The sequence below is a fragment of the Mastigoproctus giganteus genome, chromosome 4 (genome assembly GCF_048544385.1).
Source record: "Mastigoproctus giganteus isolate SK-2022 chromosome 4, ASM4854438v1, whole genome shotgun sequence".
NCBI classification, from domain to species: domain Eukaryota; kingdom Metazoa; phylum Arthropoda; class Arachnida; order Uropygi; family Thelyphonidae; genus Mastigoproctus; species Mastigoproctus giganteus.
Genome location: NC_143578.1, coordinates 38,561,285 through 38,577,507, shown reverse-complemented (window position 1 = coordinate 38,577,507; position 16,223 = coordinate 38,561,285). Strand labels below are relative to the sequence as shown.

General features: G+C 39.3%; 1 protein-coding gene across 1 annotated transcript in view; it reads right to left on the bottom strand.

Moving 5' to 3' along the window:
• The window catches only part of r (carbamoyl-phosphate synthetase 2, aspartate transcarbamylase, and dihydroorotase rudimentary), a 353,839-nt gene that overhangs the window by 85,641 nt on the left and 251,975 nt on the right, over positions 1–16,223 (bottom strand). The window contains exons 31-32 of the mRNA XM_090372656.1: positions 14,090–14,254; positions 73–204 (exon numbers count right to left, since the gene is read on the bottom strand). Of these exons, the coding sequence (XP_090228782.1) occupies positions 73–204; positions 14,090–14,254 (297 nt within the window). The remainder of the gene's footprint in view (positions 1–72; positions 205–14,089; positions 14,255–16,223) is intronic.

Sequence of the window (16,223 nt, the reverse complement as noted above, 5' to 3'; positions counted from 1 at the left end):
CTAACAAAAAAGAACTTAACCAAGAAGCTGTTTCACATAAATCAATTTCACACATTAAACACAAAAACTCACTTCTTCTTCTTTAGCAACATGACAGATGTGAACAGGACGCTGATAGAGGTTTGCCAGTAAGATGACTGCAGCTGTTGTACTCCCTTCAGCATGTACACACAGTGGCATATGACGTGGCCAATTCTCAAAATGCTACAATATATATACATATATAAGAGTAGAATTACCTTAATTGCATTTAACATAAAATTAGTAAAGTATGTAACTCCCCAACCCCACACAAACAATCAAGATTCATGTAAAATATATATATAAATAATTATATGCAGGCAATTTAGTTATACTAGAAACTTTTTAACACAAATAATGATAAAGGAAGAAAAGAGCATAAGACTTATTTTTGTCATAATTAGTTTATAATTGGTGCATGTGATCAAAGGACTGGCACAGATCCTTAAGCATTATGGTGTCATAATCTATACAATATTATAAAAATAAGCTGTTTTGCTGGCTAAGATATTTAATAAAATAAAACATATTTTGTGTAAAACAAAAATACAACTATGGTTTATTACCTATATGTGCCAAAATCCATTATCAGTATCACCAAAGAGCCCGGTTTCCAGTTGCAGCTTACAGGACTGCAGTCTCTATTGTAAGAATGCCTTTTCATACCCATAACTACTTTCGTTGTTCTTCTTTATTGAAACTTTTTCGTAGGACTACAAACTCTCCTCACATGAAGTTTCCAAACTTGTGTACCAGTGGTCAACAACTAATTGTTATGGTAGGCCAAATTAAGAGGAGTATAAGTGAGAAGGAATGACAAATATTGCAAATCAGTATTAATAAATCCACAAAAAAAGGTCAAACAGTTGATAGGCAGCATGGGAAAGGTGCTCATGGCCAACTTCCTCAGAAAAATGCAGTCAATTCAATGTATATATAAAATTAAATGAAATAAGTTTGAAATGGTTGGAATAATTTTGTCCAATCATCTTCCTTGTTACAGAAAACATAAATGCGCTTCTATATAAGGACCTATAAGGTTTTTCCTATGTGGGCCACCTGTTTAATACTGCAGCTGTGTACACTAATTCCAGGTTGTCTTAATTCTCATTACATATAATGGAATAATCATATCTATATGTGCCAAAATCCATTATCAGTATCACCAAAGAGCCCGGTTTCCAGTTGCAGCTTACAGGACTGCAGTCTCTATTGTAAGAATGCCTTTTCATACCCATAACTACTTTCGTTGTTCTTCTTTATTGAAACTTTTTCGTAGGAAAAGTTTTAAGTTTATAGCTAGGACACAGCATGGTTTTGTTAAGGGGAAGTCTTGCCTGACCAATTTGATTGGATACTATGATGCAGTCACAAAAGAACTGGATGCAGGGAATAACTTTGATATTATATACTTGGATCTTAGAAAGGCTTTTGATACTGTTGCACATGGAAGACTGCTGCACAAATTGGAGCAGTGTGGCATTGGAGGCAAGTTGCTGCTATGGATAAAGGGGTGGTTGAGGGGGAGAAGACAGAGAGTGGTAATCAATGGACACTGCTCATCGTGGACTAATGTTATTAGTGGAGTCCCTCAGGGTTCAGTATTGGGGCCTTTATTGTTTTCTGTATTTATAAATGATATTGATGATGGTATATCAGGCTTAATGTCCAAGTTTGCAGACGATATGAAGGTTGGCAGGGTTGTCAAGGACACTACTGACACTATGCTGCTGCAACAGGATTTGGAAAGGTTGAGCAGATGGGCTTCGAGGTGGCAAATGAAGTTTAACATTGACAAATGTAAAGTACTACATATGGGAAACAGCAACCCCAGAGCAGCGTATCAACTCTGTGGTACTACACTGACAGTGGTAGAGAATGAAAGGGACCTGGGGGTGGTGGTGCAGGCAGATATGAAGTTCTCTGAGCAGTGCAGACGAGCTGCAAGAGTAGCTCATGGTGTATTGTCAATGATATATAGGAATTTTTCTAGCAGGGATAGTAAAGTAAAGTGCAGCCATTATCAACCCACTGCAGGATGGAAGCCTCCTCAACAATTCATGCTGAGGGAAAATGGACCATAATCTGCCACGCTGGTCCAGTGCGGGTTGGCAGATCGACCGTATTCAGCAGTCAGGGGCTTGAACCCCGGTCTACTCAAAGAGCGTGTGCTACCGCACTCCCGCTCCTACCCACTCGGCTACGGAGGTGCCTTTAATCACCTCCTTATACTCACCTCCGAATAATCACCTCCTTATCCCTAGCAGGGATAAGGAGGTGATTATTCCCTTGTATAAGGCAATGGTCAGGCCACACCTAGAGTACTGTATACAGGCCTGGAGGCCTCATTTCAGGAAGGATGTAGAGCTGCTGGAACGAGTACAGAGAAGGGCAACTAGATTGGTGAATGGAACAAAGGGGTTCTCTTACGAAGAAAGGCTTAAGTTTTGCAAATTACAGTGTCTGGAAACTAGGCACCAGCGGGGTGATCTGATAGAGGTGTACAAAGCCTTGAATGGTTTGAGCATGCTCAATGCTGATGGGATTCTTCCTCTAGCTCAGAAAAATCACCTGAGAGGGCATAAATTCAAATTGAGGAAAGACAGATGTAGGATAGATGTGTGGAAATTTGCCTTTAGCCAGCGGGTGGTTGGTGGGTGGAACAGACTTCCATCCCTTGTCGTGGAAGTTGATAGCCTAAATAAGTTTAAGGCTCAGCTGGACAGGTATTTCGAACGAACAGAGGGGTGAAGTGGAAGTGGTTATTTTTATTTATTTATGTTACTTTTTTTTTTTTTTTTTTTTTTTTTTTTTTTGGCTGATGCTGCATAAGCTTGCTTTCTTGCATCAAATGCCTCTACTAATGCTAATGCTAATGCTAATGCTTTGTCCATACTGACAAAGTCTCTAAATATCACTGATAGAACCCCTTTGCAACCTGTCTGCAATGCTAAAAGAACTTCATCTCTGACTGCCTGATTACTCCTAAACTTTTATCATCTTCAGCTACTTTACGTTTGTTGCTTCCTAGATTAACCCACGATTACCATTACAGATAAATGTAAGAACATCTATCATGTTACATCTTAGTTACCACTTTTTACACTATCTGAATAACTTATCTAGTTTTAGTGAAAAGCACACCCTGGTTATTGTTGACCTCTATGCCTACCTTTGTAACATCAGTGAGCCTTGACATTAATTTATAATACAGTTTATAATCTCATTACTGAATATTAGGCACAACATAGGACAAAACAGTAAACCCTATAAGATTCAGATCATGACAGTTATGCAGAGTAATGTCCATTTATAATCATTCAGTTTATCTACTGTAGTAATCTACCCCTAGGAATTCATATTAAGAAAATTCATAATTCACACAAACACATTAAAACAAAAACATCAGAAACTGATGCAAGTGTTCTTCAAACAGGCCTCTGAGGTTGGGTATATTCATACTGTAGTTTTTAGTGTTTTGCACCAACCTTGCGTAGAAATAAAAATAAAAACACCAAGGAAACTGAACTTTTGATAACTGTGTTTATAATAAATTACAATAACCTGTATTTACAATAAATTTAACTTTACAATAAACTATACATATGAATTATTAAAATCTGCTACATTACAATCAATAAAATGCATTAAAATATACCAGATTAAAAGCGATTTTTATCGCTTTTAATCTAGTATATTTTAATGCATTTTATTGATTGTAATGTAGCAGATTTTAATAATTCATATGTATAGTTTATTGTAAAGTTAAATTTATTGTAAATACAGGTTATTGTAATTTATTATAAACACAGTTATCAAAAGTTCAGTTTCCTTGGTGTTTTTATTTTTATTTCTACGCAAGGTTGGTGCAAAACACTTAAAAAAACTACAGTATGATGCAAGTGTGTTCCCAATCCACATTCAGTACACTGTACTTCAGTATTTAAAAAAAAAAAAAAAAAAAATATATATATATATATATACAGTGAAACTTCTCCTAACGGACACCTCTCGTTAACGGACATTTTCAAATTCCCTAACTCACCTCCATTGGTTTTAACGTTAAATAGCTAAAGGTTTAATTCCACAAATTAAGAGCTACAACATTTTACAATTTAATGGTGCCTGTAAAACTCTGCAGGAGGAAACTGGCCAACCACGGCGCGTGATAGAAAAAGATGGAAAAGTCTGGGAGAGGCCTTTGCCCAGCAATGGCTAAAAAAGAAGCAAAACCTATACAGCTTATATACTACTATGCCGAGATGGGCGGACCGTTAAGTGCAGCATGTATAATTGTGCTCCCAGAATATAAGCATTTAATCAGCGATTACAAAGTTAGTAATAATGACTATGTGATATCAGAAGATTCCTTAAGACGAGTGCTACCGACTGATACCAAATGCACGCTTATCTTGTCATCAGGTAAATATATATATATATATATATTCATTTTGCGTAATTTACTGTGCAGCATGGCTGTGAATGCGAACAATGTCCGGCGACCAAGGTCAACGTGAGCTTTGTTTATTTTCCGTTCCGAGGTCCTCCCTCCACACGGGAATTGACGTAGTTTGCTGATCGGAAACGGACAATATCCCCAGAGACTATACCGTGAGCTTTTGAAAGAAGCGGCCTAATTGCAGATAGTTGCACTAAGAGCAAACACGAAAACTGAATGTGAGAGGGCTCTAAAATATTTTACTTAATCCTGTTTCCCTACTCACTTCTTTCGACTGATGTTTAGTTGGAAATAAGGTTACCGTCGTCCTCAACGCCCTTCAGTAACCTTCAAAAAGGATTTTACCCCGCACAAAACTGTTTTATATCCGAGCTCTTCCCTACTGCTTCCCCTATAGTGCTGCGTCCAGTTCTCGGATTCTGTTGGATGTATTTTTGTGATTTTGCTTGTCTGGAAGAGCAGATTTTTGGACCATATATTTATCTGGATTGAGAACTTTCAGTCGACCTATTTTGTCCCAACATCGATATAGTGCTATTTGCTACTTTAACCAATGGCTGAAGAGGATACCATTAACCAGAAGGTTATGCTTCGTCCACATAAACAGACTTTCCAGTTAACAGGCGACGAAGACTCAGAGGCGGACCCCCCCCTTCTGTCCCCATGACTGGGAACAGACTTTGGACGACTAGACAGTCTACATTCACACAAAACGACCAGGATGCTATTGCGATTGATAACTCTCCCGGCGAAAACAATGACAAGAATGGAGAGTGGGACCTCCCGTCCACATCCAGAAAGAAAGCACATCAAGAAAAGAGGGTTAAAGAAGCCAGAAACCTCTGCTCTCCCCCTCTAAGCAGGAGGGGGGGTAATGATGAAGGAGAGGATCAGCCTAGCTTATTAAGCAAGGAAATTCCAAACCTAAGAATTATACAGACTCTGAGGCGTAAAATGGAGAGCTGTCTTTACAGCGATAATAGTGGAGTTTCCAGTGCTGTGTGTTTATGCATTACACACTGCTGGGGCTCATTGGAAAAGATGTTGTATGAAGTGATAATTGAAAATGAGCAACTGAAATCAATGAACGAGCAGTTGCGACAAACGAAGGTGACCCTCACGATGACTATAACCAACCCGGCTTTCAAGGCCTTGACTACCATTGCCTCTACCACGCAGGCCCAGGTCCCCTTTGAAGGGACTCCTCAGACTTTCATATGCAGCCGCCATCAAAATGCCCAAGATTCCTCCCCCAGAACAGAAGCATATGCTCATTATCAAGGCAGCAGAGGGTTGTGATATCGTGGACAGCGATGGCGTAAAAGATAAAGTCTTGAAAATCTTAAAACCAAAGTTGGGAAACATAAAAATCAAAAGTGTCCGAAAGATCCGTGACATGGGCATAATCCTGGAAGCAGCCTCCAAATCAGATCTGGAGCAATTACAAACATGTGGAAAAGCTGAAAACTTGAGCCTCACCTTTGAAACCCCGAAACTTAGAGGGCCGAGCATTATCATCTTCGATATTGACGTCTCACTCCAGAAGGAAGAGATTTTCAATAGAAATCTATTTGGACACACAGACAGGGAGGAGGCAGCCAATGAAATGAAGATTCGGTTCTCAACGGCTACCAGGTCACGGAACAAGCTCAATTGGATTTTCCAGGAATCAGGATTAGAAAATTTCTGCATAATCAAGAAACGATCTTTTTGGGCTGGTCATCACACCTTTTCCGGGACTTTGTACCAGTTGTAAAATGTTACAATTGCCTAGGATACAGCCATACCTCCAAGAAGTGTCTCAAAAAGCAGCCAATCTGCAGGCACTGTGCAGAGGCAGGACACCTTTACAAGAACTGTACAAATAAATCCTCCCCACCAACCTGTGCCAATTGCAAAGCTATTAATAAACCCAGCAATCACTCCGTTCGGGATGGAGCATGCCTTGTATATAAAAGAGCAGCTGAAATAATCTGCAACAATAGAAATTATGGATAATAGGCCACCTAACCAGACAACATCCAGACTTCGCATCGCCCAAATAAATGGACAAAAATCAATCTCTGTGGCTTCTCAGCTCTATCCCATCATGGAAGAACTTGACCTCGACCTTCTCCTCCTCCAGGAACCCTACTGCATTTGTGGTAGAGTCTCTGGATATCCACTTACATACCAGAAGATACAGATTACAAACCAGCTATGCCTTGCAGCTATCATAATCTGCAACCCGGACCTAGTTGTGACCAGACTTGATTCCTTATGCACCTCCCACCTGGCTGCTTGGCCGCATCTCAGTCCTTACATCCTACTTTCATTTCGGCACTGACATCCACCTGCATATTGCCACCCTGGAACGGGCTCTTGACCTGCTTGATGATTCACATGTTATCATCGCAGCTGACTCCAATGTACATTCTACTAGTTGGTACAATGCCACCACTGATGCTAGAGGTGATTTACTTGATGAATTTATTGCTGCCCGCGGATTGGAGATTGCTAATCTACCGGGTCAACCTACCACCTACTCCTCAGGAACCGGGGAATCCAACTTGGATGTTACCCTTATAACTCCTTCCCTCAGAAATTGTCTCCAACAATGGCAGGTGCATGAATATGCGACCACCAGTGATCACCGCCTTATCACATACTGTATTACTGATCAAGTTACCCCTCGCCAAATCTCCAAATCTACATGCATGATACTTCCAGGTTCTCTATAAGATCGGCCAACTGGGACATTTCTCATGAGATCATTTGGGAAGCCACCTGCAGGCCCCTCTGCCCTAAATGGGTATCACTCCATTGATAGTACCCAAAAAACAGATTTTGTTCAATCATTGCTCCTGAAAACCTCACAAGCATCAATGAAGAAATGTTCTAAAAGTCCAAGGTCCGTCCCCTGGTGATCGCAGGATCTTACTAACCAATGGAATGATCTCAAGCATGCATGTAGAGCATACCAGCGTAAACGCAGAACTGAGCCTCCCCACATTGCTGATCAATATACAGAAAGATTCAGAGCCCTTCGCAGAGAATACTGCAATAGGATTTACCATGCCAAACAAAACTCATGGCGCACACTGGTAGAGACAGAAGGGAAGAGGAATCCTTGGGGCCTGGTGCATAAACTTGTCAGGAACAAAATCAGGTCTACAGACATCATAAATTCCATACACAATAATGGCTCTCCTGAGACAACAAATTGGCTGGACACAATGAACAAAATTCTGGATGACTTGATTTACCAAGATGCTGCTGCCCTAAACACAGACTTCCATAATCAAGTCACTATCGACAACCAAAACTTCAAACCTACTGCTACTGAAGATCCTTTTACTGAAGAGGAAGTGGCTATGGCCATCAACAAGAACAAGAATGGCAAGGCTCCAGGTCTGGACCTCATCGAGGGGAAATCTGTCAAACGTCTTTGGACTGTCGCTCCTGCTATCCTCATCCAGCTTTTCAACACCTGCCTGAAAGATGGCATATTTCCATCACGCTGGAAGCTTGCAAACCTGAGACTTCTACCAAAGGATCCCACTGGCAGGACATTAGCTTATCGTCCTATAGCACTTTTACCAATACTGGGTAAAGTGTTTGAGAGACTCCTGCTATTTCGCCTCCAGCTTGCATACGAAGCTAAAGGTCTTACAGCTCCTCTCCAGTTCGGGTTCAGGCCAAGTTGTTCTACAATTGATGCTCTGACCACGATTCTGAAACTTGCAAAAGATTCTGAGGCCACCTACGTCTTTGTAATTTTTATAGATTTTAATGGTGCCTTTGACACCGTTTGGTGGCCGGCCATCCTACAGAGGGTCAGGGCCACTGATTGCTTTCAGAATCTGTTCAACTGCCTCAAGACCTACTTCTCTAACCGACGTCTCACCATCAAAACACAGTTCCATTCCACCACCCGGCAACTTACCAGAGGCGGTCCCAAAGACTCCATCCTTGGCCCAGCAGTGTGGAATATGATCCTGGATGATTGGCTTCTGAGGATATATCCCAACGTCACACAAATTTCTTATGCCGACGAACTTGTAATCGTCGTTGAAGGACCTATGAGAGGTACAATAGAAACCAGGGCCAGTGCAGTACTGTCTGCCCTTTCCAAGTGGGCTGATAACAACAAACTTTCATATCTACTGAAAAGAACAAACCCTTCTACTGAAAGGAAAGTTGATCTGAGGAGGCCTCCGACCATCCGTTATAAAGGGCAATCACTCAAAAACCAATGCGCTGTCAAATATCTGGGTATTACACTGGATGACCGAGGAACTTTCATTCCCCATCTATGTTCCATCAAAAAGAAAATTAAAGCCTACATTGCCATGCTGGCATGCTTCACCCGCAAAGACTGGGTTTTACATCTTCTTTACACAGCTGTATTCATTCCCATTGTCACATATGGCTGTTTTTTTTTTTGTTTTTTTTTAGGAGCATTAGCAACTAAGGCCATATTGCTTCGGGGATATGCGGTGGTCATTCCCTAACCTTTCCGCATCCTCCGTATTTGGTCATGGGCTCGAACCCTGGTCTAATCAAGAAGCGTGTGCTACGCACTACTGCTCTTGCCCACCTGGCTACGTGAGGCGCCTGTCACATATGGTGCCACAGTTTGGTATGACAGGATGACGATAGTAAGAATGCAACGTCTGATCCTTCAGGTCCAGTGGCTTATGATGCTGCAAATGACTCATGCTTGTCGGACCACGTCAACCGCTGCACTACACTTACTGGATGCTTAACCCTAGATCTCCATGTCATATACTTCGGCCTCTCTCATGCCATCAAGAAGAATAAAGAGGTTGAAATACTCACCATTAAAACGCGTACAGACACTAACATCAAACATGAGATGACCAGTGTGTGGACTGAACTGGTTTCCCTATGGCAGACACGATGGAATAACTCATCAACAGGTGAAATTACTAAACTCTTTATTCCGGATGTCACCTTCCTCAACAAACGACGTTACAACTCGTTCTACCCTAACATCTACACGTCCTTTCTTTTTTCTTTTGACTGACCATGGATCATTTAAAAGGCGTCTTCTCGACTTTGGTCTAGCTGAGGATGCTTTTTGCATCTGTGGAGAGTCAGAGGACTAGAACCACGTGATGCACTCCTGTCCGATCTATCTTGACCACTGCAACCAGCTTCTTCTGGTCCTTAATGCACCGACAATCCATCCAGAGGCTAGGATATTGGAATCAGAAGAAGCCTACAAAGCATTCTCGACCTATGCCAACGAGGTCTTCAACAGACGCCGCTATCACTCACACCACCAACTGACACACCTATGGCTACCGCAACTCATTCTGTCGACTAGCTTCCCCCACTGCCAATCACACCAGAAATTAAATAACTTGTCAGCCATAAGGATATACCAAACCCAGTAATGATTCTCTACTTCACAGGATGCACCATTGCAATCACATCACCAAGTTTCTATTATGTGGTCACTCGAGAGCTGCCTCTTTTTTTTTTTTCTTCCTGTCCATCCACAGTAACTTCATTTTTCCCTGCAATGCTCCAACATGTTCTCTGCTGCTCCTAGAAGACTTCACCGGGTGACTCTCAACTTCCCTTGACACAGCTTCCACCAGAGATTCTTGCCGACACTTCTCTCTGCAGGGAATAAACCAATGGGATTCCTGCCTTCACCTCTTCTCCGTGAAGCTCCTTTGCTGACGCTGCCTCTCCATCGGTGTGGGATTAGATGCTTTTGGGATCTTTTGCTGGCCCGGGACACTCCCCAGGCGGGATTTTAACCACCCTCAATGAATCCTCATCGAAGGGGTTCTGCTGACGCTGGCCAACTGACAGACGTGGGATCATCTGGCCAATTGGCCCTCTGCTGGGGATAGCTTTCCACTCTGCCTACCCTTGCTTCCTTCCTCTTTTCTTACCTTTCCTGTCCAACTCACTCCATTCCTCTAATTTGGCCTCTCTCCTCTCTAGCTTTGCAAGTGGGGAGTGAGCCTGTCAGGCATTCCTTCTACCTTACTGGTCCGGCTCCTCGTACCGGTGGACGGATGCTGAAAGGCTCCTTCCGTGGTAATCGTGCCTCCCAGTAACTAAGAGGTCAGTCAAACAACACACTACTCACACATAACCCATGCTGACTGGCCTTGCAATGTTGTATAAATCAAAGAGTACTCAACGCGGATGTGTGGGGAACCACAGGAACCGCTTGACAAAAACACTATGTCCACTACTATGCTGAGAAGTCTCACTGGTCAGCTGTCCACAGCCATTGGCTCTGATCAGCCTATATTCTACTGTAAGCGTCCTATTAGAGAATTAGGAGAAAGTAATTTTCCTTTATCTCGGAAATTCATCTGTTGTTTTGAAGAAATGAGTTGACCACATTACACTAAATTTCACCTGTCTGTTTATATGGTAGCTACAAGTGGTCCCTGATTTCAGCTTTATTTTGACTGTTGTGCAAATAACCTTACAGTTTCTAAGAGGAAATCCTTGAGTGTAGTGTGAAAAAGTGGGAGTGCTTAATAGTGTACATTGCAGTGTTTAAAAAAAAAAAAAAAAAATTTGCTTTGAAATTTGATATCCCTGCCAATAGTGTGTCAACCATTCTGAAAAACCCTCGATTCTCAAACTGTTTAAGGAAACGGGACCCAGTGGAAAGCGTGCAAAATTATGCCTTTGGGAAAATGAAGATGAAGCAGTTTTTAAGTGGATGAAGTTGATTCAAGACCAAAACATGCCGATATCAGAGTTATTAATAAAATAAAAGGCTATGGAGTATGCATCTTTTCTGGGGCACAAAACATTCCAAGTCAGTTTGGGCTGGCTAGACAAATTTAAAGAGCATCATGGCTTACTCGAAAAAGTTATTTCTTATGAAAGTGGAGTTGCAATCGAAGAAGACTATACCCATTGGAAAGAAACAGTTTTGAAAAAATTATGGAGGACTACAAGTCCAAATACATATTCAATGTTGATAAAATGTCTATTTTTTTTTAATGTTTGCCGAACAAGACACTGACTTTCAAAGGTTGGTTGGTTATTGGAAGTTTAATGGCGCATCAGCATCTAAGGCTATCATGCACTAATACTTTCAAAGGTGATAAATGTTTAGGTGGTAAAAATAGTAAGGAGAGAATTACACACTTGGTTGCAAATATGGCTGGTAACGAAAAACTGAAGTTTTTGGTAATAAGCAAAAGTAAATAACACCGATGTTTCAAAGGAGTAAAGTCATTAGAGTTGGACTACAACTACAACAAAAAACCTTGAATGACAAGAGAAATTTTTGAGCAGTGGATTTTAAATTTCAATAGAAAGATGAAAGAAAACAGAAAAATCGCATTGATTGTCGACAACCTGCCCACTTTCACTCAGTAATTTTGAAACTTACAAGTGTGAAACTTGTTTTCTTTCTTCTGAATAATTCATCTTAACTGCAGCCAATGGACCAAGACATTATCAAGAATTTGAAAATGCACTACCGAAGGCACATACTGAAAAAAATTATACTGAGAATAGAAACCAACCAACCTATAGATTCTGTTAGAGATTTGTGGATGTGCATATCAGAGTTGGCAATTGTGTGGAGTCAAGATGTGATGGAAACAACGATTAAGAACTGTTTTGCAAAAGCAGGTTTTTTAAAATGATAATTAACAGAGATGAGAGGGATGAACTACTAGAAGACATTGAGCAATGTTGGGAAGAATTCCAAGTGAAGTTTGATCAGTGGAGAAATTGTTCTTGACAAATTTTTCGGAGTTGACAATGATGTCATAATAGCTGAATATCCAAGTGACTTCTACATTTTGGAGCGTATTTAAAGAATTAGTGACAATATTGACAATGAGTTGGATGAAAATGAGGGCAAAGAAGGCAATATTAAACATTCCAAACAAATGTTGTCAGCATTTGAAACTTTGCATCGAGGCATTAAGTGGAAAGAAAATGTAACAAAATATATGAGTGTTTAAAGTTTAAACAAATGCAAATATTGTTATGAACAGTGTACAACAAAAAATAACCAAATATTTTACGATATAATTCTTAAAAGTGTACTAATAAATTGTGGGCATCATGTAAGTAGTATTTCTTAATACGTATGTACTGATAAATTGTTTTAAAATGTTATAAAATTTATTCATTCCCACTTTCCCATCTTTTACTATATTTCTGAATTTACAGTATTTTTCATTGTTGAAAAGGTCAATGAATTTTTTCAAGGGAACGATCGCTTTCGTTATGTAGAGGTCTGACTGTATGTAATTTAAAATGTTCCTGTGGATTTTCACATAAATGAGGCTTAATTTCAAACTATGCCTTAATTGAGGAAAAAAAGACAAGACCCATCATTCATGGAACTTCAAATTTTGATTTTTTGTTGTCTGTGGTGTCCACCTTTGACACCACAGACGACAACTAGCGTTAGTGAGAGCTTAGTTATTAGTGTAGATAAGATTTTGAAGCACTCACCTATGCAGTACTGATGATGATCATTCTGGTATATTTTCTTCATAAAGTGATGAAAATCTACCAGTAAAGTGTTATGTAAATGTATGGTATTTGCATAACCATTTTCTATGCCTTCTGATTCTTACTCCTGGGAGAAATTCAGATCTTTATTTCTCCTTGACAGAGGTTTCAAGTCATCTTCATTCTGAATTCCTATGAGGTTATTTTTGATGGAAAGATTTTTAAGTAAATTATCAAAATGGCTCAGAACTTTGTATATTCCTGTTGTTGTTGTTGTTAGGTTTTATGTGCATCAACAACTTAGATTATATTGCACTATTGTGTATTATGTCTGTACAAGTATGTATTCACAACAGATTTGCATGTTGTGCAGATTAAAAACTCGAATAACTCATGGGCAGAACCCTTCTCTTCAGCCTGAGATTTACTAACTACAGCTTCAACTGAAGAGGCCTTTAGAAATTCCTGCAGTGACAGATGGAACTTGAACCCAAACCTCTCCAAATGCATGACAAGTGGCAATATCACTATAATGCCTCAGTGGGCATATATTTCAGACCCAAACTCAAAAAAAGTCAAGTCCAGAAACTTCAGTTTGATCATTCTTGTTGATTTCTAGCGCTAAAATGGCAACAAACTAGAGAATACGCACATCAATTTTACACCAACATCAGCAGTTATGTGGGAGAATTCTACTCCAAAACTAAACCTGCACAAAGAAAACTCTGCACAGAACAATCTGTAAACCAGAAATAAGTTATGACATTCACAAGTAGAGAAAGTGGTGGGAGAAAGTACTTAAAATTACAATATTAGAAATCTTTGTGAACAAAAAATACATAAAAAATAAATAGTATGAACCAGAGCTATAATGCTCAATACATTCTACGTTGATATCAATATTTGTAAAAGAGGAAGAGAAGTTTACCTCAATATTTGTATGATACATAGAACACTTCCGTATGATTTTGTTTTAATTTCTGGAGAGTATCATACAGAAGTGTTCTATGTATCATAATGAGGTAAACTTCTCTGCCTCTTTTACAAACAAAAAATAAATGTAATTGAGTACCTTTTCTCCCACACTACCATTCACAGGTTAAAAATAATTTTTTTAAATAAAACTATAAAAATACTAATCACCTTCATCCAGTCAGTAACTGAGTCTAAATGAAGAGGCCCATAGGTATCATTCAGATATAATTTTAGCCCAGCAACACCTTTTCCAAGCTGCTGAAGTGTTTCAAAATTATCAGAAGTAGCACCAACAAAAAGGGCATAGTCACAGCGTGCATTTACTTTGGCAAGCTGAAAATAAAGAAAAAGTTATTTATAAACAGATAATTTGTAAATTTTAGAAAAGCCAAAAGTCTGCAGTAATATATCACACAATTACACAATATTAATATTTGGTTTTTAGTATGTTTCTTGCACTAAAAATTTGAAAATGAAAACTTTACAATCATACTTACATTCTTCCCAGTTGTATGGAATTAGAAACTGAATGCGTAGGCAATTACTTTGAAAATCAGATACAGTGGATTCCGGTTATTTGGGCCATCGGTTAATCGGGACAGCCGTTTATTTGGGGCAAATCTTAAAAAACAGAAACCAATTGAGAAAATAGCCAGGGTTTACTTCACTTAATTGGGACAGCATGCCGTTTAATCGGGGCAGGAGACTGCAGCATTGGAGATTACCCTATGATTGTCTCCGACGGTACCATGTGGTTCGGTCGAAATTCTGGAGATCACAACAATAAAACAATAAAAACAATTAGCAGTCACCTGTTTATTGGGCTTTTCTGTTAGTGAAATCTATCAAACGGACAGTAAGCTCGTTCTTACTGAATGTGTGATAATACCGACAGCTGGAATTCTGTGGGTTATTGTGGTGAAATGTGTTTACACTTCCATGAAATCTTCAATCATATAAAAAAATTAATTTTCAGCTCTTCTCTTCATTCCTATTTTTAAAGCTTTGTAACTCATTACTCCATTCTCACTTGTGCGTATCATGTTACTTGCAATTTGTGTGTGCTGTGTTCTTTGTTATTGATTGCTTATCTTTTTTACTGTTTTAAAATTTAACCCCCCTGCCCACAAATGTCAGCGAACAGAAATGTCAACTAGTACGTATGTACATATTACAGTACGTATTAATTATTCGATTATCATGTATATTCTTCCGATTTTCACATATCATTTAATTTTTTTAATTGGTACGGTAATAAAGGGTAAATTTGTGCTTAATATATCTTTGCTTTTATAGCCTGTGGATAATATTCCTCCTATTTTCGCTAATTAGAATTGCTGTTTAATAGAATTAAAATTCAATTCACAAACGTGATCACAATGACCAGCGCTTACTGCACATCTTATAGCGAACGGTACTTTACTATGGTGACTCCATCGTAACACGATTTGATTGTGCAGTGAACAAATTGTAAAGGGGGGGTACATTGTATTTTTAACTATTTATGTGAAACTTCGGATAATTGAGGCAGCCGCTTAATCGGGCCAAAATGCACTGGTCCCGATGTGTCCCAAATAACCGGAATGGACTGTATTTAAGGCTGTTGCCCAAGAGCTGTTCCTCCAAAATCACAACCAAAAAGGAATGAAAAACGTGAATTCAAAAAAACCAAGACTTCTTAATGGTTACATAAAAGATTACTTATTAATAAGACAGGGGTGCATGGCTCGTGTAATTAAAGAAAAACCTAAATGAGAAAAGAATGACATGGACAATTACAGGAGTATGATATATACAAAATTCATGAGTATAAAAAAAAATTAATAACTAAAAGCCACAAGAATTGATCTTATATAGAATTTATCTAAATGATAAACTTTTTTTTTGTTTGATTATTCAGTGGTCGTGAAAAACAGCAAATCACTGTGTACCACATAATCCTAAGAAGCCAACCCTTTTCCCTCCTGTGCAGCAGGAAACGTCAAAAACAAGAATTACAGCAGAAATTGGTTACAAAACTGAAACCCTAATTAGGGTTGGAGGGGTGGATTTTACATTCAAAGTTGGCAAAAGAGATCAGAGAGCATTTGAAGAACATGACGTAACCACAGTTCTTAGTTCTCTGCAGCCTTCTAGTGTCCAACATGACCAACAGTGTGAGTAAATCAGTGGAAGTTCTCATCAAGGGAAATGGGTACAAGGTACAGAAGTTAAGTTTTGCAGGAAGTTGTTTTATGCACACATTCAGCAGACTGTTAGATCATCTAGCATTAGATGATCCAGTGACAATTACCAAGTGAGA